Source organism: Ahaetulla prasina, chromosome 8 (genome assembly GCF_028640845.1).
Source record: "Ahaetulla prasina isolate Xishuangbanna chromosome 8, ASM2864084v1, whole genome shotgun sequence".
NCBI lineage: Eukaryota > Metazoa > Chordata > Lepidosauria > Squamata > Colubridae > Ahaetulla > Ahaetulla prasina.
The window spans coordinates 16,644,352-16,665,312 of NC_080546.1; the positions used below are offsets into that span (position 1 = coordinate 16,644,352).

Consider the following 20,961-nt stretch of genomic DNA (forward strand, 5'->3'; position numbering starts at 1 on the left):
TTGAGGGAATGATTTGTTTAGCAGAGTGATGGCGTTTGGGAAGAAACTGTCCTTGTGTCTAGTTGTTCTGGTGTGCAGTGCTCTATAGCGTCGTTTTGATGGTAGGAGTTGAAACAGCTTATGTCCAGGATGCAAGGAGTCTGTAAATATTTTCATAGCCCTCTTTTTGACTCGTGCAATATACTGGTCCTCAATGGAAGGCAAGTTGGTAGCCATTGTTTTTTCTGCAGTTCTAATGATCCTCTGAACTCTGTGTCTGTCTTGTTGGGCTGCCGAACCAAACCAGTTACAGAGGTGCAGATACCAGACTCAATAATTCCTCTGTAGAACTGTATTTTGCCCTTTAATTTTTTTTAAAAGTCTTCATTCAACATTTCATTGCATTGTTCCAATTCAATTCAATTTTATTGCAGTGGTAGACCAGTATAGATAATGAGCAAAATAATATTTAATGCAAGGTATATCTGAAAAACAATCTAACATCTGTGAGAATTGCAAAGTTAGTTGGCTGGCTGGCTGGGGAATTCTGGGAGTTGAAGTCCACCAGGCTTAAAGTTGCCAAGGTTGGAGACCCCTGGGCTAGAAAGTGGCTTTTTTTCTTCTTGCATGTTGTCTGGTTCTTTCGGACAGAGAAATCGAGCTCTCTTCCACGTCGATCTTCTTAGTAAATGTTATATATATACATATACATATACACACATATCTATATCTATATCTATATCTATATCTATATCTATCTTATAATGCAATTATTTTATCGTGCAAATTAGACAGGTGTGTGTGTGTGTTTGTGTGTGTGTATACACACACACACACCTCTGTCTGTAATTTGCACGATAAAATAACTGCATTATAAGATTTAAAAAAAACAACCTTGCATTTATAAAATCACCGTAGCTTTTCTACGTTGGAGTTTTAACGTCCCCAAGGGATTCCTGCCCTTGAAAATATGACGCCCATAACACGGGTTACACCCCCCACCCCACCAATCAACCCAACTATTCGGCTTTTTCCGGAGACACTTCGGGGCGGTCTCCCGAAGTGTATAGGCGTCTCGTCAATGCCTAGGTGGGTGGGGGCGGGGCTAGAACCTGTCTGAATTTGCTCCCGGGTTGTCGGTTTGGGCGGGGCCAATCCCGAGAAGGCTGGGCCAGCCTCTCCCCCACGTGACCAAGTTCCAGCTGCTCTCCCGTAACAGCTCCCCTGGCTGGAGAGAGAGAGGAGAACCAGCGAGCCAACGAACGTCAAATACTGTTCTTATAACTTTGTTTCTTCTCCCCGCCCACTTCACCTGCCTCGGCTGGCTTGAGAAGGGTGGGGAGAAGCTCCGGGCACCCCGATCTTAGCCTCTCGCCTCCCGATGGGAACTGCATGGATTTAGCCAAGGTGAGAGAGACCTATTTCCCCCCCCCTTCCCTTAATAAATTCTTAGCACAATTTTTTTAAAAAATAAAATAATGCATTGCAATTAAAACATAAGAAAGTTTTCTATTGCTGGCTTGCAGAGAAGGAAGATTTCCATTCAGCAATAATAATAATAATATATATATATATAATACATTGCAATTAAAAAATAAAAAAGTTTCTATTTCTGGCTTGCAGAGAAGGAAGATTTCCATTTAGCAAAACAATTAAAAAAATTAAAATGAATATATATATGATGCACTGCAATTAAGAAATAAAACAAATTCTATTTCTGGCTTGCAGAGAAAGATTTCCATTCAGCAAAAAATAGTAATAATATATATATGATGCACTGCAATTAAAACATTAAAAAAAAATTATTTCTGGCTTGCAGAGAAGAAAGATTTCCATTCAGCAAAAAAAATCAAATTAAATTATATGTGTGTGTGTGTGTGTATACATATACATACACAGACACACATATATAAAATGCATTGTAATTAAAAAATAAAGTTTCTATTCTGGCTTCTATTTCTATTTCTGGAAGGAAGATTTCTATTCCTGGAGGGGGGGGAAGGGTGTTTGGGGAGGGGGGGAGAGAAGAGGGTTTGGTTCATTAAAGGGCTCCCTCTCACTCTCCCCTCCCCCTCCCTTTTCCTTGTTTGTTCCAACTTTTCCTGCGGTTTTTTTCCCCCTTTTCCTTTTTTCAAATCCCGAGATCCTGGCTTTTCAAAGTGAAGCTAGAGACGATCGAGTCGTGTCGGGCGTTTCCACGCGGATCTCTCTCTTACACACACACACTTTTTTGCGTGGGCTAGATGGGGGTTTGGAAATCTTGGCGAAGAACGTGTGTGTGTGTTCGTGCTGCTGAGTTTTGCATTGTTATGCATGCAGGGAGTGTGTGACGTGGGTTCGTGTTTGCTCGCCTGCATCCAGCTTGAACGGCAAAGAGGAGCGGGGATTTGTTGACAAGTTATTGTTCAAAGTGTTTCTACATTCTTAAACTTTATTATTTATTTTTTTTAAAAAGCTTACTTTTGGATTGTTTTTTTTAAAAGTCATGTTTTTTCCGATTTGCCAGCCACTAGTGTTTTTGCATTCTTAGGTTCTATGCACAATTATATGTGCTACAAATTCGATTTTTATTTATTTATTTATTTTTTGGGTAAATGTCTATGAAGATTCTCAGTCATCCAAGTCATGGTTGTCCCAAAAGTGCTTTTCCAAAAATCAACAGGACTTCCTTGGTTTTTTTTCCCCACTTTGAAAATGTTTCACTTCTCTCATCCAAGAAGCTTCTTCGGTTTATTCAGCTCAGAAAAAAAAGCCATCCACATGCTTAAACTTCTTTAAATTAATAATATAATGTATTAAAGAATTAGATAATTAGAACTGCAGAAAAAGCAATGGTTACCAACCTGCCTTCCGTTGAGGACCTATATATTACAAGAGTCAAAAAGAGGGCTGTGAAAATATTTACAGATCCCTCACATCCAGGACATAAACTGCTTCAACTCCTACCCTCAAAACGACGCTATAGAGCACTGCACACCAGAACAACTAGACACAAGAACAGTTTTTTCCCCCAAAGGCCATCACTCTGCTAAACAAATCATTCCCTCAACACTGTCAAACTATTTACTAAATCTGCACTACTATTACTATTAGTCTTCTCATCGTTCCTGTCACCCATCTTCTCCCACTTATAACTGTATGACTGTAACTTGTTGCTTGTATCCTTATGATTTATATTGATTGTTTCCTAGTATGATTTGATTGCTTATTTGTACCATATGACTATCATTAAGTGTTGTACCTTATGATTCTTAATGAATGCATCATTTCTTTTTATGTACACTGAGAGCATAGGCACCAAAGACAAATTCTTAGTGTGTCCAATCACACTTGGCCAATAAAGAATTCTATTCTAATGTTGGAGGTGTGATTGTGATGACGCTACATATTTTCATATTTGGTGGACTTGCAAGAAAATTAAGGTCTTTTGGATAAGAATTTGGTGGATTATTCAAAATGTACTGAAGAAGAAGATAAAGTTCCTGCCACAATTTTTCCTTTTGGGAATTATAATGGATTGTACAGGGATTGAGACTAAATTGATTCTGAATTTAATAACAGCAGCAAGACTGTTGATTGGACAATACTGGAAGAAAGAAGAGATACCTACAATAGAAGAATGGATACTGAAAGTTACTAATTTGGCTGAGATGGCTAAAATCTCAGCTTTTTTAAAAGACAATACGCAGGAAAGATATTTAATTGAATGGGAAAAATGGATTGATTATCTACAAAACAGATATCAGATTAAGAAATATCAGATTGCCTTTGAATAATTAGAAAGTTATTTTATGTAATGGGGAGGGGGTTGGGAGATGAAAAGCTTTGGATGTGGTTATTTGGATTGGAAGGGAAAATTTTATTCTATGTTTGGTTTATGTATAACAATACCTTGTGATTGACCCGGGAAGCGGGGGGGGGAGGAGGGAAGGGGTTTTTTTTGGGAGGGGGGGAAAAAGGGGAGAAAATGTTTTTGTTTTTTAAAACTCTTTCAATAAAAAAAAAAAAGAATTCTATTCTATTCTAAATTAAAAGAAAGCCAGATCTTTTCTCCCAGGAAAAAATTGCTTTATGCCATAAGTGGTTGCTCTGAGTGGGCTTAGATTGGAATGTGGCAATGAGTTCCTCTTCTTGGTGCAGTAGCCATGTAGGATTCACTGAGGAATAAGCTGATGGATGGTTGTGTAAATGTTCACAGTTGTGTAGCAAGGGTGCTGAGTCAGTTAAGCACTTCTTTCAGCCACAATGCAAAATAGACTTCAGAACCTTGGAAGACGTTAGACTGAATTATATTTCTTAAACGGCTTTGCTTAATATTTATAATTTCTGAAAAAGTAGAGTCACTCCGCTGAATCTGTGTAGATAGAGTGCAGAGGAAGAAGTGGGAAAACACGGCAGTATTTTACAATTATGAAGTACAGACATATTTCAACTCTTTATTTCATTTGACACCAACCCTGGAGGTTACATTTCCTAAAATGGGTGGGGGAATTTGTCCTGGTGCATTAAAAAAAAAAAAAGGACCCAAAGCAGAAATAAAGCAAAAATATTTTAAATTGCATGGAAAACACTAGCAATAGTTAATACAGTGACTTCCATTATTTGTCTTTCCAAATACCATAAATTATGGGGGTTTAAAGGGCTGCTGAGGATTCATCCCAACCATGCTCTGTATGGGCAACCACACAGAGACCAGCAGATTCCAAATTATACACTGCTGATATAGGTAGTCCTCGACTTACAACAGTTCAGTTACTGGCTGCTCGAAATTACAACAGAACTGAAAACATAACTTATTACCCTTTTTCACATGTATGACCATTGGGGCATCCCCCGCATGGTGACGTGATGTACGTTTGGATGCTTGACAACTGACTCACATTTATGACAGTTGCAGTGTCCAGGGGGAGTCCTGTGATCCGCTTTTGCGACCTTCTGACCAGCAAAGTCAATGGGGAAACCAGATTCACTTAACAACGGTGTTACTAATCCAACAGCGGCAGTGATTCACTTAACAAATGCGGCAAGAAAAGTCGTAAAATGGGAAAAACGAATTTCTCACTTAGCAACACAAACTTTGGGCTCCGTTGTGGTCGTACGTTGAGGACTACCTGTAGTGTAGAGCTGTAGTGTACTGTTTCTGAAATTTGGCAACTTTAAGGTGTGTGGACTTCAACTCCCATTGTGGGAGTTAAAGACTATATATCTTAGAAATTGACAAGGCTGCTTCTAGGTAGAAGGTTGGATTTTGACATATTGAGAGAATTGCATCAACATACACTGAAAGTGAAATTGTGTGACTGTAATAATATGGTTGCAGACGGCCTTGAAATTAATTTGAAATGCAGAAGTAAATAATTCAATGATGATTAAATTAGAGATGTGGTAAGATAGAGACAGGTTCATTGCGATGTTTGTTGTTGCATTTATTGTTTTGTTTAGAGCAACCTTTTTGTCTGAGCAAAAGGCATCTCTGGAAAATCGTACTGTGTGAAATTGAAGCACTGGAGGTCTCTCCTTCAACAGTCTCGCACTGAGCTCTTCTCCTTGGTTCATATTTCTTACTGTGTTCCTCTGGAGCTATGCAGATAGTCCTTGACTTGCAAAAGTTTACTTAGTGACCGTCCAAAGTTGCAACGGCCCTGAAAACAATGACCATTTTTCACAGTTACGACCTTTGCAGCATCCCCAAGATCATGCGATCAAAATTCAGATGGTTGGCAACTGGTTCACACTTACAACCGTTGCTGTGTCCCAAGGTCATGCAATCACCTTTTGCACCCTCCTGAAAATGGGGAAGCCAGATTCACTTAAAACAACCAGGTTACTAACTTATCAGCCGCAGTGATCCCACTTAACAACTGTGGCAAGAAAAGTTGTAAAATGGGGGCAAAACTCACTGGACAAAGGTCTCGCGTAACCACAGAAATTTTGCCCTTGATTGTGGTTGTAAGTCGAGGACTACCTGTACTTAAAAAGTTTTCTGCCAAAGCTTGTGGAAAACCAAAACCAGAAATTTTAGCAATTCTTTTATTACACGGGTCAGACTCTAGGCCTGCAGGCCAGATCCAACCTGCAGGGTGCTTAGATCTGGCCTGCTGTCGTGTCCCACTCCTCCGCTGACGGCCGGGTCAGGGAAATCCGAATCAGGCGTGCCTCTGCAGCTCTGCCAAAGTCCTAGCAAAGTCCTCAGGGCAGGCAGGAGACCAGAAAGTGACTTCAGCAAGATATGTTTAGACTTTGCCTGACTCAGAGAATGCCAGAAATCAGGTCCTTTATATAGGCCATGGGGTGTGGCTCCATGACTCAGCACTTATCCAGGCCTGCCCCTCCCTTCCTTCTGTTGCCTCCGTCTATCAAGTCTTCTGACGCGAGGGTCACTCCAGTCTGCAGCTGTTGGCAATTGACCTCGCTCAGGCTCACATGCTGTGGAGGAGGGGGAGGGGTCTAGTTGCTCCGTTTGCCTGGGCATGGAGCCAGAGCTGGGGGCTGGAGATACTTCTTCCTCTTCAGCCTGTCTGGGCATGGAGCCAGGGCTGGGGCCGGGAGGCATACTAGGACATTCCTCCATGTTCGGAAGCAGATAAGGCCACGGCTGTGGTGAGATCGGACGAGACACAACACCTGCAGGGCTATCCTGGAAACAGCAAAGGACCAGCCTGCGGTGCCAATGCCAGCAAAAACAGAGCTCGGGAGGGCTGCGTGTGCCCTCCCAGCTCCGTTTTTGCTGGCAGAGGGCTACACGAGGCCGTCGCAGCCGAAAACAGAACACGGGCAGGCTGTGCACGGCTTCCCCAAGCTCCATTTTTGCTGGCAGAGGGCTGCAGGAGGCCTCGACCTGTGATATCAAGCTGGCCACACTCCCCCTGCCCGGGGTGAAATGCTCCCGGTTCAGACCTGATTGCCCGATCCGGTAGCGATGGCGGCGGGTGGTTCGGAGAATTGGTAGCAAAAATCCCTGCCCCCTACATGCCCAGCTGACCCATGTGATCATCAGAAGTTGTTTTTTTTTTCTTTTAAAAGCATTTTTTCTTCGGCCGAAAAAAATACTTTTAAAAGTAAAAAAAAAAAGCCTCTAATGATTGCGCGGCTCAGCTGGGATCGTCAGAACCTTTTAAAAGCACTTTTTCTACAACCTCTTCAGCCAAAGAGGTGGTAAAAAATGCTTTTAAAAGGTTCTGGCGATCAGGCAACTCAGCTGGGATCGTCAGAACCCTTTAAAAGCTTTTAAAAAGCTCCTCCCAGCTGAGTTGCCTGATCATCAGAGGCTTTTAAAAGCATTTTTTTACAACCTCTTTGCCCAAAGTGGTTGTAGAAAAATGCTTTTAAAAGTTTAAAAAAAAAGTTAGCCATGCCCACCCAGTCACATTACACCCTCCCCCCACCAAGCCACACCCACAGAACCGGTAGTAACAAATTTTACATTTCACCCCTGCCCTCCCCCCCAGGTCAAACCCAACCCTAATGGGGCCCTCAATGCACATCCACTCTTTTTTTTTTTTACACTTTCTTTTATATTCTACTCCTTACAAGTGACAGTAAGACAAAGTACCCAGCACGGATTAGAATGATTTTTTTTAATTTAATTTAATAGAGTTTGACACTGCTTTATTAGGACCAACTGATAACCACCTAGAAGGCTATGCAGTTTCTGAGTTACTGAAATGGGGATTAATCAAGAGTTTTGGAGGATTCAGAAAGTGGCACACCCCTTTGTGTATTTTGGCTGATCTTAATAAAGATATATAGCTATGAATTTTGCAATAGCTGTGTTCCGTCACTCTGTTGATTCCATGGAACCTAAGCCATCCATTAATCACTGGGCTTGGAGCAAATATATCCAAGGTCAATTTGGAGTGAGAAAAAGATTGAGATTTCACAAAATAAGTAATAGGCAGCTGAACGGCTGTATTTGACATTCCTGGCTAAAGCTTTGAAAAACAACTTGTTTTTAAGAACAGCTCCTTTCCTCGATGTCATTAAAAAAAATCATTCTAATCCGTGCTGGGTACTTTGTCTTACTGTCACTTGTAAGGAGTAGAATATAAAAGAAAGTGTAAAAAAAAAAAAAGAGTGGATGTGCATTTTTTATCAAATAAAATGAAATCCATTGCTACCTTTTGATCATATTAAAAAAAGGAAAAGCTAATAAAACCCAAGGGTTTTGCAGAAAACAGAAGTAGTTTTACCCATATATTTATTTTATTGAATTAAATGATTAACCTATGATTATGTAATAATTTCTACAGATGGAAATTTAAGCACCTACACTGAACATGTGCTGTAATATGAATTTCTATTAGTTTTCAAACAGTTGACATTCAATTCAGAATAACATCCGCATACACAAAACCCCATGATTTTTGCAGAACAGAATTAACAAACGGGAAACAGCATCTGTCAAAAGGGGAGACAGTACCGAATGGCTACATTGCATTTTGAACGCCACATCCAAATTAATTTGCTAAAATAGGTTTTTCGTTTTAAAAAGACATGTCACTATGTTTCCCCTCCATATATGCTGTAGTTTTACATACAAGTAGTCCTTGACTTACAACCATTTGTTTGGTGACCTTTAGAATAGAATAGAATAGAATTTTATTGGCCAAGTGTGATTGGACACACAAGGAATTTGTCTTGGTGCATATGCTCTCAGTATACATAAAAGAAAAGAAAAGATACGTTCATCAAGGTACAACATTTACAACACAATTGATGGTCAATATATCAATATAAATCATAAGGATTGCCAGCAACAAGTTATAGTCATACAGTCATAAGTGGAAAGAGATTGGTGATGGGAACTATGAAACGATTAATAGATTAGAAGTTACAACGGCACTAGAAAAGTGACTTATGACCGCTTTCCACACTTACAACTGTTACAGCATCCCCATGGTCATGTGATCAAAATTCAGACACTTGGCAACTAAGCTCAGATTTATGATGGTCGCAGTGTCCCGAGGTCTTGTGATCCCCTTTGGCGAGCTCCTAACAAACAAAGTCAGTGGGGAAGCCAGATTCACTTAACAACTGTGTCAAGAGAGGTCGTAAAATGAGGCAAAACTCACTTAATAATTGTCTCGCTTAGCAACAGACATTTTGGGCTCAATTGTGATTGTATGTTGAGGACTACCTGTATATAGAAATGTGACCTAGAGTTTCTGAACTTCCATCAATACAGGGGTGAAATCCAGCAGGTTTTGACAGGTTCTGGAGAACCCGTAGCGGAAATTTGAGCAGTTTGGAGAACCAGAAGCGGAAATTTTGAGTAGTTTGGAGAACTGGCAAATACCACGTCTGGCTGGCCCCAGAGTGGGTGGGAATGGAGATTTTGCAGTCTCCTTCCCCTGCCACGCCCACCAAGCCATGCCCACCAAGCCACGCCCACAGAACCGGTAGTAAAAAAATTTGGATTTCACAACTGCATGAATATATATAAATACTCCATTGGGGCAGTCTTTATTCCTTAATCCATGTCTCCTCTATTCTTGAATATCTGATTTACTGCTTCTTCTACTTTAACTATCATTTTATAAATAGCTATTTAAACGCTAAATATTTCGGTAAAAATATGTTACCTCCTCTAATGGTTTTGAATGTTTTGAAGCACCTTGGGTGGATGGCTCCTACCTAGGTCTCAAGTGTTCCAATGGAATGTGCACCTGCAGGAACAGCGGGCGAGACCTTTGCCAACACAGAGGTTTTCCAGAAAGAGGCCCATATTAAAAGACTGCAGAGTCCCGAAGTGGATGGAGCAGTGGGGAAGAGGCTCAGGGTAGCCACACTAGTCTAGACCGGAAGTGGTATTCAGCCGTTCGGATCGGTTCGGGTGAACCGGTAGTGATGACCCGCAGGTGGCACCGCCCACACACCCAAGCGCAATCCCATCCTATATCGCTGTGTTTTTGACGCTGCACGCATGTAATGATGGCACATGTGAGCGAATTGCTGTGTTGTTTGACTTTGCACACATGCGTGGGTGGTGCGCATGAGCGAATTGCTGTGTTTTGTAATGCTGCATGCATACATTTCTGGTGCTGGGCGAACCAGTTGCTACAGTATGTGAATCCCACCTCTGATCTAGACTCTCTTAGGAGATACCTAATAGGCTGGAAAGTTATAGCTTTAGTTTGGCAAGATTCCGTCCATTAGGTATAAGCAAATACAGAATCTTGACTTACAACAGTTCAAAGTTACAACAGCACTGAAAAAAGTGTCTTATGACCGTTTTTTCACAGTTACAACCTTTACAGTGTCCCCATGATCATGTGATCAAAATCCAGATTCTTGGCAACTGGTTTATATATTTTATTTCATTAGCCTGCAGTTTTCATAGTCTGAAGGTCTTCGTTTATGTTACCCTGTGTTTAATGTTACTTCAAATTATAAGTCACCCAAAATCACTCCTGTGAATTGGGCAATTGTCTAAATTCATTACATTAATTAATGATAACTACAGATCTAAAGATTGTGAAACATAAATTAAAAGCATTAAAATACTATCTGTGTTTAATGAATACTTTGGAAGTAAAGAGGATAGTTATTACAATAATTATGTATTCAGCTCATCTGAATTAATAAAGATGAGCAAACTTCTGATATATATATATATATCTCCTACCCTGGGCTCCAAGATCACCGCAAATGGGGACTGCAGCCAAGAAATTAAAAGACGCTTGCTCCCTGGGGAGGAAAGCTATGGCAAATCTAGATATCTTACTAAAAAGCAGAGACATCACCCTGCCAACAAAAGTGCGTATTAGTCAAGGTTATGGTTTTCTCAGCTGCAATGTATGGCTATGAAAGTTGGACCGTAAGGAAGGTTGAACATCAAAGAATTGAGGCCTTTGAACTTTGGTGCTGGAGAAGCGATCCCTTGGACTGCAAAGTGAACAAACCGGTCAGTCCTAGAGGAGATCAATCCTGACTGCTCTTTAGAAGGCCAGATCCTGAAGATGAAACTCAAATACTTTGGCCACTAATGAGAAGGAAGAACTCACTGGAAAAGAGCCTAATGCTGGGAAAGATTGAAGGCAAAAGAACAAGGGGACGACAGAAAACAAGATGGCTGGATGGAGTCACTGAAGCAGTAGGTGTGAACTTAAATGGTCTCCAGAGGATGGTAAAGGGCAGGAAGGCCTGGAGGAGCGTTGTCCATGGGGTCACAATGGGTCAGACATGACTTCGCAACTAACAACAACAACAACAACAATATCATTGTTTGGCATCATTACTCAAAATGCTTAACCCAAAACATAAATTTACAAAATAAACTGACAAGAAGTTGTTGTTTTTCCTGGCCAAAATCACACTGAATTTTGTTTGAGTAACCAATCTGAAGGCATCACATTAAGGCTAAAATAAATGGATGGAGACAAGCCAGAACAATATTTAATACATTAACACAAATTGTTTTAATAAAGCAAATATTGATTGTGCATGGTTGTTATAGCTTTTCTTGACTATAGTTATAGTTGATTTGGAACTTTTGAAGGTCTATCTCAACTGACACTGTCCCCAAAACAGTGGCCTTACTTAAATTGCATGTTTTCAGCATAGCCCACCTTAAAATAGCCAGCATTGTGGCTTCTGTTCAGAATTTGCTTTAGGCTGCATTTCAAGTGAAAACTGTGTAAGTTGAAATGTTTTCCTTTCAAACACAAGCGGTGGGAAGAAAATATGGAATAGGATTTTTCATGGATCTTTATGGTTGGAGAAACATTCCTACAGTCGCATTTTCTCGGGTTTTGTTTTTCCTGCTTTTCTTGTTCCAAAAACTGGAGCACCCAGACTCCCCCATCACAGCACACCAATCCTGCTGGGCTTGGTTTTACTCAGCACAATTTTCTGAGCCTGACAAACTGTGAGTGATTTGGTAAAATCAGGGGTGAAATGCTCCCGGTTCGGACCGGCTCGCATGATCCGGTAGCGATGGCAGCTGCTGATTTGGAGGACTGGTAGCAAAAATCCCTGGCCACGCCCCCTGCCTCTGCTGAGCCCCACCATCAGCAGAGGTTTTTTTTTTACTTTTTAAAGCAGTTTTTCTTCAGCTGAAACATGCCTTGAAAAGTAAAAAAAAGCCTTTGAGGATCCCGCCCCTCAGCTGAGATCGGCAGAGCCTTTAAACTTAAAAAAAATATTAAAGGCTACTCTGGGGATCTCACCTGAGTTCCTCATCAGCAGAACCTTAAAAAACATGTTTTCTGTAGAAAACATGTAGAAAACCTCCTTTTAAGAGATTCTAAGGCACTTACCTGATTACTGATGACCTCATGGCTTTTTTCCCAGCCGGAAAGCCCCAGTTTCGCTTTCAGCACTAGACAAAACTAATCTAAACTTAGCTAATCTATTTCATCACTGAGTGATTAATGCTGTCTGGCTCTTCTGGCTGAGGAACTCTGGGAATTGAAGTCCACAATAAAATAAAATAAAATAATAAAATAAAATAAATAAAATAAAATAAAATAAAATAAAATAAAATAAAATAAAATAAAATAAAATATTTGTGCAGCTTTGTGAGATTTGGTGTGTTTCTGTAGTGTTTCACTCTAACTACACAAACACACAAAATCTCAGAAAGCTGTATGTAGTATTTTGTTTGTGTGTGTGTGTGTGTCAGTTGTGTTGTGTGTGTGTAAAGTGTGAAAGTTGGTTTTTGAGCTTTTTGTGGCTGTGTGAAGTGCAACTGCTTTTACATTGTGTGTGAGTCAGTTGTGTTGTGTTGTGTTGTGTGTGTGTAAAGTGTGAAAGTTGGTTTTTGGTACCTCTTATTGTTTTTTATACTTTGTTTATTATTTTTATTATTTATTGTTATTGGCCATGCCCACCCAGCCATCTGACCACCAAGCCACGCCCACCAATTAAGCCACACCCACAGAACCGGTAGGGGAAATTTTTAGATTTCACCCCTGGGTAAAACCATCACTTGCTAGCTGGTACATGTTAGCAGCATCCTGTGAAACCTCCATTGATTTGCAACCATCAAGAGATAAGGACAGAGATAACTGGTTGGCAGCCTTGCCCAGACAGAAAGTGAAATCTTTCACACCTCTGTGGTTAAAGTGAACATTGCTCCATATCCAAAATAGCTGCATTCTTTCTTAATAAAAAAACTGCTGCATATATTACACATTGCCTTTCCTAGAAAATCAGCATTGAGTATGTTCAATTCGACACTAACCATTTTTTAAAAAATATATATATTTTTATTGTTTACATTTACTGAATACAGTGTAATTGTCCTGGCATTCCACTTGCCATGAAACAAAGGTAAAAACAAAATAACATGTATACTATTTTAAACAGTGCTAGTGTTGTACAGTTATTTCTGACCATCATATTCTAAAATGTCAACTTACCTATCATTCTAATAAAGGTAAAGGTTTCCCTTGCACATATGTGCTAGTTGTTCCCGACTCTAGGGGGTGGTGCTCATCTCCGTTTCAAAGCCGAAGAGCCAGCACTGTCCAAAGACATCTCCGTGGTCATGTGGCCGGCATGACTAAATGCCAAAGGTGCACGGAGCGCTGTTACCTTCCTACTAAAGGTGGTCCCTATTTTTCTACTTGCATTTTTTACGTGCTTTTGAACTGCTAGGTTGGCAGAAGCTGAGACAAGCAACGGGAGCTCACCCCGTTATGCAGCACTAGGGATTCGAACCACTGAACTGCCGACCTTTCGATCGACAAGCTCAGCGTCTTAGCCACTGAGCCACCGTGTCCCCCTATCATTCTAATACCTATATTCTAATACATACATAGTATCTCTTTCCATGTCCACCTAACCTGATTCTTTTGCATTCCAACTTCTACCTCGTGCTTCTAACCATTGATAGAATTTTTATTTCATGTAGCAGAGTATTCTGTATCTCCTTTATCTTTTATTTTTAGCGTTAAGTCTGTCCATTTCTGCACAGACTAATATCTTCCTTATTGTCTCCTCCTCTGAAGGGCTGTTTTCGCTCTTTCACTGCTGCGCATACACAATTCTTGCTGCGGTCAAGATGTGTAATATTTAGGTATATTGTCCCTTTATCATAGCCATTTGATATAATGACTAATAAAAGTAATTCTGGCTTAAACTCTGTATGTTGTCATTTTTTCTAACCGCATATGAATTTTTATCCAAAATTTCCTTGCCTTATACTAACACTAACCATTTTTGAATTCACCAGTTTGTGTTTTTCTAATTTTTGGACTTGGAAAACTGGTTTTAAAAAAACCCAAAACATTTTCACCTGGTACACATCATCCACTGTCTGTTACTATCTTAAAAATTCTTGAAACAAATGTTTCCTCAATTAGGAAATCCTCTTCTCTGGCAGATATTCCTTTAGTCTCCATTGGTTAGCTAGAATATATAGGCCAGCTCTGATACACCATAAAATACAGGATCTTACTTCTTCCTGGCTACATTAGGTTTTTAATTGAATTCTCAGAAATTATAGCTGCTCTCGGTTTTCCTACAGAACCTTTTACATGCTGTGTGGAAAGAATGGAGAAAGGAAGAAAAGAAGAGAGGAAAAGAGGGAAGGGAAGGGAGGGAAGGAAGGAAGGAAGGAAGGAAGGAAGGAAGGAAGGAAGGAAGGAAGGAAGGAAGGGAGGGAGGAAGGAAGGCATTTATAGCAGGGGTGAAATCCAGCAGGTTCTGACAGGTTCTGGAGAACCGGTAGTGGAAATTTTGAGTAGTTTGGAGAACCAGCAAATACTACCTCTGGCTGGCTCCAAAGTGGGGTGAGAATGGAGATTTTGCAATATCCTTCTCCCAAGAGTGGGGAAGGAATGGGGATTTTGCAGTATCCTTCCCCTGCCACGCCCACCGAGCCACACCATGCCCCCCCCAAGCCACGCCCGTAGAACCGCTAGTAAAATAAAATTGGATGTCACCACTGGTTTATAGGGGTTTTCCAAGGATTTAACTTTGTATATCTACTTTGTAAGTATTTTGAGTAACAGTAAACATTCTAGACTTGAAGGCTATTGGGGAAAATAATGCTGGGTTTCAGAAAACCACTTGAAAAAGAACTACCTTGCTATGCTGTGCTGTGGAAGAAGCCTCTGGCATTTTGGCATTCTTAAAATGCTGAAGATGACTGTGAGATAGTAAATGGCAGGCATACTGGAGGATGTGAGGGGTGGGGAGTCCATTTGTGCTGCTGGGAAAGAAACAGCATGTCTGGTGTTCCTGCTGTTTGTTTTGCTAATATTTACTTGAATTCTTCCTCTGTGTTCCATTTTCTTCTGATATTTTTAACCAGCCTGTAAATAGATTGGCATATATATCTTAAGTAGGCATTTAACTGAAAGGAAGACAGTTCTGAATTTAAGCCAATCCCCCTACCCCCATATTTAGGAATTGATGATGTGTTATCAAGTTGATGTTGATTCAGATCTTCTGCCAGTCCACTCATCACCGCTGTAACTTAATCCATTGTGGTCATAAGTCAAGGATTTCCTGTATGTGGATTTATTTATTTTTCTATAACCCATGTATTCATTTTCTGGTCTGTCCACAGTGTTCTGTGTACAGTTTTACCCATGTGTACGTATGTGTATGTATGTAGAATACTAGAATAGACTAGAGCTGGAAGGGACCTTGGAGGTCTTCTAGTCCAGCCCCCTGCTGAAGCAGGAGAACCTGTACCATCTCAGTCAAGTGACTGTTCAGTCTCTTCTTAAAAACCTCCAGAGATGGAGCGCCCAAGATTTCTGAACGCAATCTGTTCCATTGGTTAATTGTCCTCACTGTCAGGAAGTTTCTCCTTAATTCCAGGTTGCTTCTCGATTTGATTAATTTCCAACCATTATTTCTTGTCTTGCCCTCTGGAGCTTTGGAGAATAATTTGACCCCCCTCTTCTTTGTGGCACCCCCTCAAATACTGGAATACTCCTATCATGTTACCCCTAATTCTTCTTTTCTTTAAACTACCAGACCCAAAACCTGCAGCCGTTCTTCATATGGTTTAGTCTCCAGGACTTTTCAATATCTTAGGGGCTGCCACAAAGAAGAGGGAGTCAGGCTGTTCACCAAAGCACCTGAGGGTAGAACAAGAAGCAATGGGTGGAAACTGGTCAAAGAAAGAAGCAACTTAGAACTAAGGAGAAATTTCCTGACAGTTAGAACAATTAATAAGTGGAACGACTTGCCTTCAGAAGTTGTGAATGCTCCAACACTGGAAATTTTTAAGAAAATGTTGGATAACCATCTGACTGAGATGGTATAGGGTTTCCTGCCTGGGCAGGGGGTTGGACTAGAAGGCCTCCAAGGTCCCTTCCAACTCTGATGTTATGTTATGTTATGTTATCTTAGTCGCTCTTCTCTGAACTTTTTCCAAAGTCTCAACATCTTTTTTGTAGTATGGTGACAAAATTGATTGCACTATTCCAGGTGTGGTTTTACTAGGGTTTTGTACCTTATGCAATGTCCAGCTTTCACAGCTTAGGTTTACCCAACTGCACTGAAACAACATACAAACACACCCAAATACAACAACTGTTAGAATTTCCAACTGGGAACAGTCATGCCACTAAATATGTGCATGTGTTATATTTTTTGTCATATCTATTAATGTATATTAAGCCACATTCCAAAAAAAGGTAAGTCTATTATATTTGGGCTTTAAACATTTGTATCTAAATTGCATTCTCAACAATTTGGATGACTACAGGTATGAGAATATAACCTCAAAATATCTAAGATAAAATATCTAAGATAAAATATCTTCTGACAGTGCTTAAGAACAACATGACCTTACTATTGTCCACTCTTCTGGGTTTCAGAAATCCAAATCTATATATATAAAAGCGAAAACCACTCATGCCATAATCATGAAATCTCCAGAACCCTAAAGCCTACAAACTTTAAATTTGCCACATATGTTCCTCTTCGCTTCTAGGTGCTCACTAAGAAAGGATTTTTCGAAATGACCATCGGAGCATTAGTATTTCCTATATTATTATTATTAACATGCTGTGATACTGTGATGTTCTATTCTCCCTCCCCACCTGAAAAGAAATCTGTTCCAATTGCAAAACACAAGCAGAGGAGAGGAGTTTCAGTTTCAGTTTTACTTTCACAGCAGGAAGCAGCTTTAATACAGAACACTTGAGCTAAGCCAAGGCCAGGCTCCTTCCTGTCTCCTCCTTGCTCACACAGCAAATATTGTTTCACAGGGGAGGCTTCTGTGGAGTAAGGCTGAGGAAGAGGAAGAGAAGGGGATAGGATAGGGGAGGCTTCTGTGGAGCAAGGCTGAGGGAGAGAAGAGAGGAGATGCCTATCGTAACTACTCATTAAATTTCAAGCTGTAATTATCAATTTATCAAGCCCCGTCACATAGTTCATAGCGAAGCACCGGGTATCCAGCTAGTACTATTATATAGTAATAAGAGGCTTTCAGGATCTTTCTGTTATTACTTAGTGATAGGCCAGATTTGTACAACAGACAAGGGCTTATATTATACATACCTGCATACGTAATGAATTAATTGCACATAAAATGATGTTTCCCCATTGAAACAAATAACAGATCATCTCCTACATTGTTTTCTCCCTCATGGAAATGTAAACTCTTACGCAGGGTGGTGACAAGTGCAACTTACATAAATTCTGCTCTTCACTTCCAGCAAAAACAAAAGGAAAAAAAAATAATCCCTGGAGATGGGATCCAAAGGGAAGGGCAAGATTAAAAAGAGGGCAAAATGAACCTATGGAAAGCAAAAAGAAGAAGCAGTAGAACCAGGAAAAGTATTTAGAGTTCTTACCGTTAAAACACATTACATAAGCAATTTCTTCAACCACAGAGCCAAAAGTAATCTTCAAAATCAGCCAGGCTTTTCAGCAAGTTGTTCCCTGTTTTTATATTTCTAGAGAACCCCTCTCTGCAAGTATTTATTTGGAAGAAAACATGTTCTTTTTGTGTTGAGTAAATATTGGTCCAGATCGGCTTTATGATCCATAGCGAGTTGAGTGTTTCGTCTTGCACTACCTGGGAGTATTAAGCTATTTGGTCTAAATTAAATTTCATTGTCATTGTGAAGGACACAGCTTTTCAGATTGTTAAATGCCTCCTTAAAGCTTTCCTCAAAAATCTTGTATGAAATATGAAAAAGAAATAATGGGGGGGGGGGGAGGGAGAGAGAGAGAGAGAGATAGCATGGTCTTCTTCAGAAAAACATCATCAGTTGGCAGCTGATATTTATTTTTTCTTTCCAAGATGATCTGATTTGCACAGAATTCTCGCGATGACTTCCACAAACACAAGCAACAAAAACAGGTAAGATTTTAATCTTTATTTTTTATTAAATCAGCGGCTATTTTCGGAAATGAGCTAACAGGTAAAATTACTCCCATCTTGGATGTGGTGGTTGACTTCAGTGTTTTGAAAGAACTTTTATGACTTCCTGTATATCAGTTGCCCAATCTCAGCGACTTTAAGTATGGACTTCAACTCCATGGATTCCCCAAGCAGCTTTGGCGGGGCGGGCTGGGAGGGATGGGGAAGGGATTCAGAGCTGGGGAATTCCAGGAGTCGAAGTCTGCTTTATCTTAAACTTGCTGAGATTGAGGAAATTCTGCCAAATATAGGTATAGTTTGCACTATTTTGAATTGATCGATAATTATTTTATGCTAGATAAAAATTGTATCCTGCCTTTTGACTAAAAAGGTTCTTGAGAGGGCTAATTTGGGCTGTGCAGCATCAATGTTCCTACATCACAAGGGTACATATTCAAATTTTAAAACTTTAATAAGTAAAAAGCCATATTCTCTGGAGTGCTCTTCTGCCTGGACATGCAGCTTTCGTAACCTGCATCCGATATCACACGGAGACAAATCTGACAGTTGCAGGGAATCTGAAGAACAAATGGTTTTCTGCCTGTGGATTGTTGTCCTGATTCAACTGGCATATAAATAAAGTTATTTTAACACTCTTTGCAGCTTCCTCTCTCATTGTCAGGAACACATAAGCTTCTGCATATGTTACATTTCAGTTTCTTGCTAAAGGATGTTGTGCCGCTTGTAGAACAAGGAAAACGAAACTATTAAGCTTTCCAGAATGACGGTAGCACGGCGATGAAGCGCCACAGATCAAGAAGACGCTACTTCTACAGCAGTGGAGATGAGGAAGACCAGTTTACAAAAACGTTGAGATTCCTGCTGGTAGCTTCTTGCTAAAATTCTGTGCTCAGCTATTCTGGACCACTAAACTCCCTCCTAACCGGCTGTCACAGCTACCTCTGCATAACATTGGCCTTTCTTGAAGCAATTCTTTTGGAAATGTGACTAAAAGGTAGAAAGAAAGTGAGTATAGGTGGTCTTCTATTTACAACCATTCGTTTAGTGACGATTTGACGTTAGAACAGCACTGGAAAAAGTGACTTATGATCTTTTTTCACACTTGTGGCTGTCGCAGCATCCCCGTTCTCATGTGATCAAAATTGGCAATTGGCATGTATTTATGACCATTGCAGTGGGACGCGGTGGCTCAGTAGCTAAGACGCTGAGCTTGTCGATCGAAAAGTCGGCAGTTCAGCAGTTCGAATCCCTAGTGCCGCGTAATGGGGTGAGCTCCCGTTACTTGTCCCAGCTTCTGCCAACCTAGCAGTTCGAAAGCAAGTAAAAAATGCAAGTAGAAAAATAGGGACCACCTTTGGTGGGAAGGTAACAGTGTTCCGTGCGCCTTTGGTGTTCAGTCATACCGGCCACATGACCATGGAGACCTTTTCGGACAGCGCTGGCTCTTCGGCTTTGAAATGGAGATGAGCACCGCCCCGTAGGGTCAGGAATGACTAGCACATATGTCCGAGGGGAACTTCTACCTTTACCTATGACCTTTGCAGTGAACCAGGGTCATGTGATCCCCTTTGCAACCTTCTGACAAGCAAAATCATTGATGAAGCAAGACTCCCTTAACAACTTGTTACTAACCACTACCAACTGCAGTAATGCCCTTAACAAGTCTAGCATGAAAGGTCGTAAAATGTGACAGAACTCACTTAGCAATAGAAACTTTGGGTTCAGTTGTGGTCATAAGTTGATTATCCATATACCGCACTGGTACCATAAATACTGTGCCCAAGGAGGAGACCTTGGGTCTCTTGGAGTAAATGTAGCCTAGAGTCCTAGAACATTTACACACTTTTTGTCATGGAAGCATTGGTAGAAATAGAATATGATTCTCAAAAATCCTCTGTGGTATGAAGATGCTGCAAGACTTCTGGATTTCAGAAAGATTTGAAATAGTTGTACCAAAATGTAGAGCAGATAGGATAAAGAGCAGATTAACTTTAGGTTTTAGATTATATTTTAGACTAGTTTTTTTTTGTAAAAGTTGGATTATATCCTGCCTTTAAGCACCACATATTTTAGAAAGGTATTCAGTGTTCCCATCACAACTCCTGGTGTGATAGTTATTGATCTCAAACTGGCCTTATGGCTGACTTTGGACAAAGTGTACACCGTAATAGATAGATAGAATAGAATAGATTTTTTAATTGGCCGAGTGTGATTGGACACACAAGGAGTTTGTCTTCGGTGCATATGCTCTCAGTGTACGTAAAAGAAAAGATGCGTTCATCAAGAATCATAAGGTACAACACTTAATGATAGTCATAGAGTATAAATAAGCAATCACGAAACAGTACCGATATGAATAGAATAGAATAGAATAGAATAGAACAGAGTAGAACAGAACAGAACAGAATAGAATAGAATAGAATAGAATAGAACAGAGTAGAACAGAACAGAACAGAATTGAATTTTTTATTGGCCAAGTGTGATTGGACACACAAGGAATTTGTCTTGGTGCATATGCTCTCAGTGTACATAAAAGAAAAGATACCTTCATCAAGAATCATAAGGTACAACACTTAATGATAGTCATAGGGTAGAAATAAGCAATCAGGAAACAATATCAATATAATATTTATTGATGATACATAGTATAATCTTTATCAGTGAAACTGTCCATTTACAGGACATTT

The 20,961-nt window shown here is 40.2% G+C and overlaps 1 protein-coding gene across 1 annotated transcript in view; it reads left to right on the top strand.

The window, feature by feature from the left end:
• The first annotated feature begins 1,198 nt into the window (after positions 1-1,198).
• The window catches only part of AFF1 (ALF transcription elongation factor 1), a 182,140-nt gene continuing 162,377 nt past the window's right edge, over positions 1,199-20,961 (top strand). The window contains exons 1-2 of the mRNA XM_058193874.1: positions 1,199-1,386; positions 18,194-18,253. Coding sequence (XP_058049857.1) covers positions 18,222-18,253 — 32 coding nt within the window. The 5' untranslated portion in view covers positions 1,199-1,386; positions 18,194-18,221. The remainder of the gene's footprint in view (positions 1,387-18,193; positions 18,254-20,961) is intronic.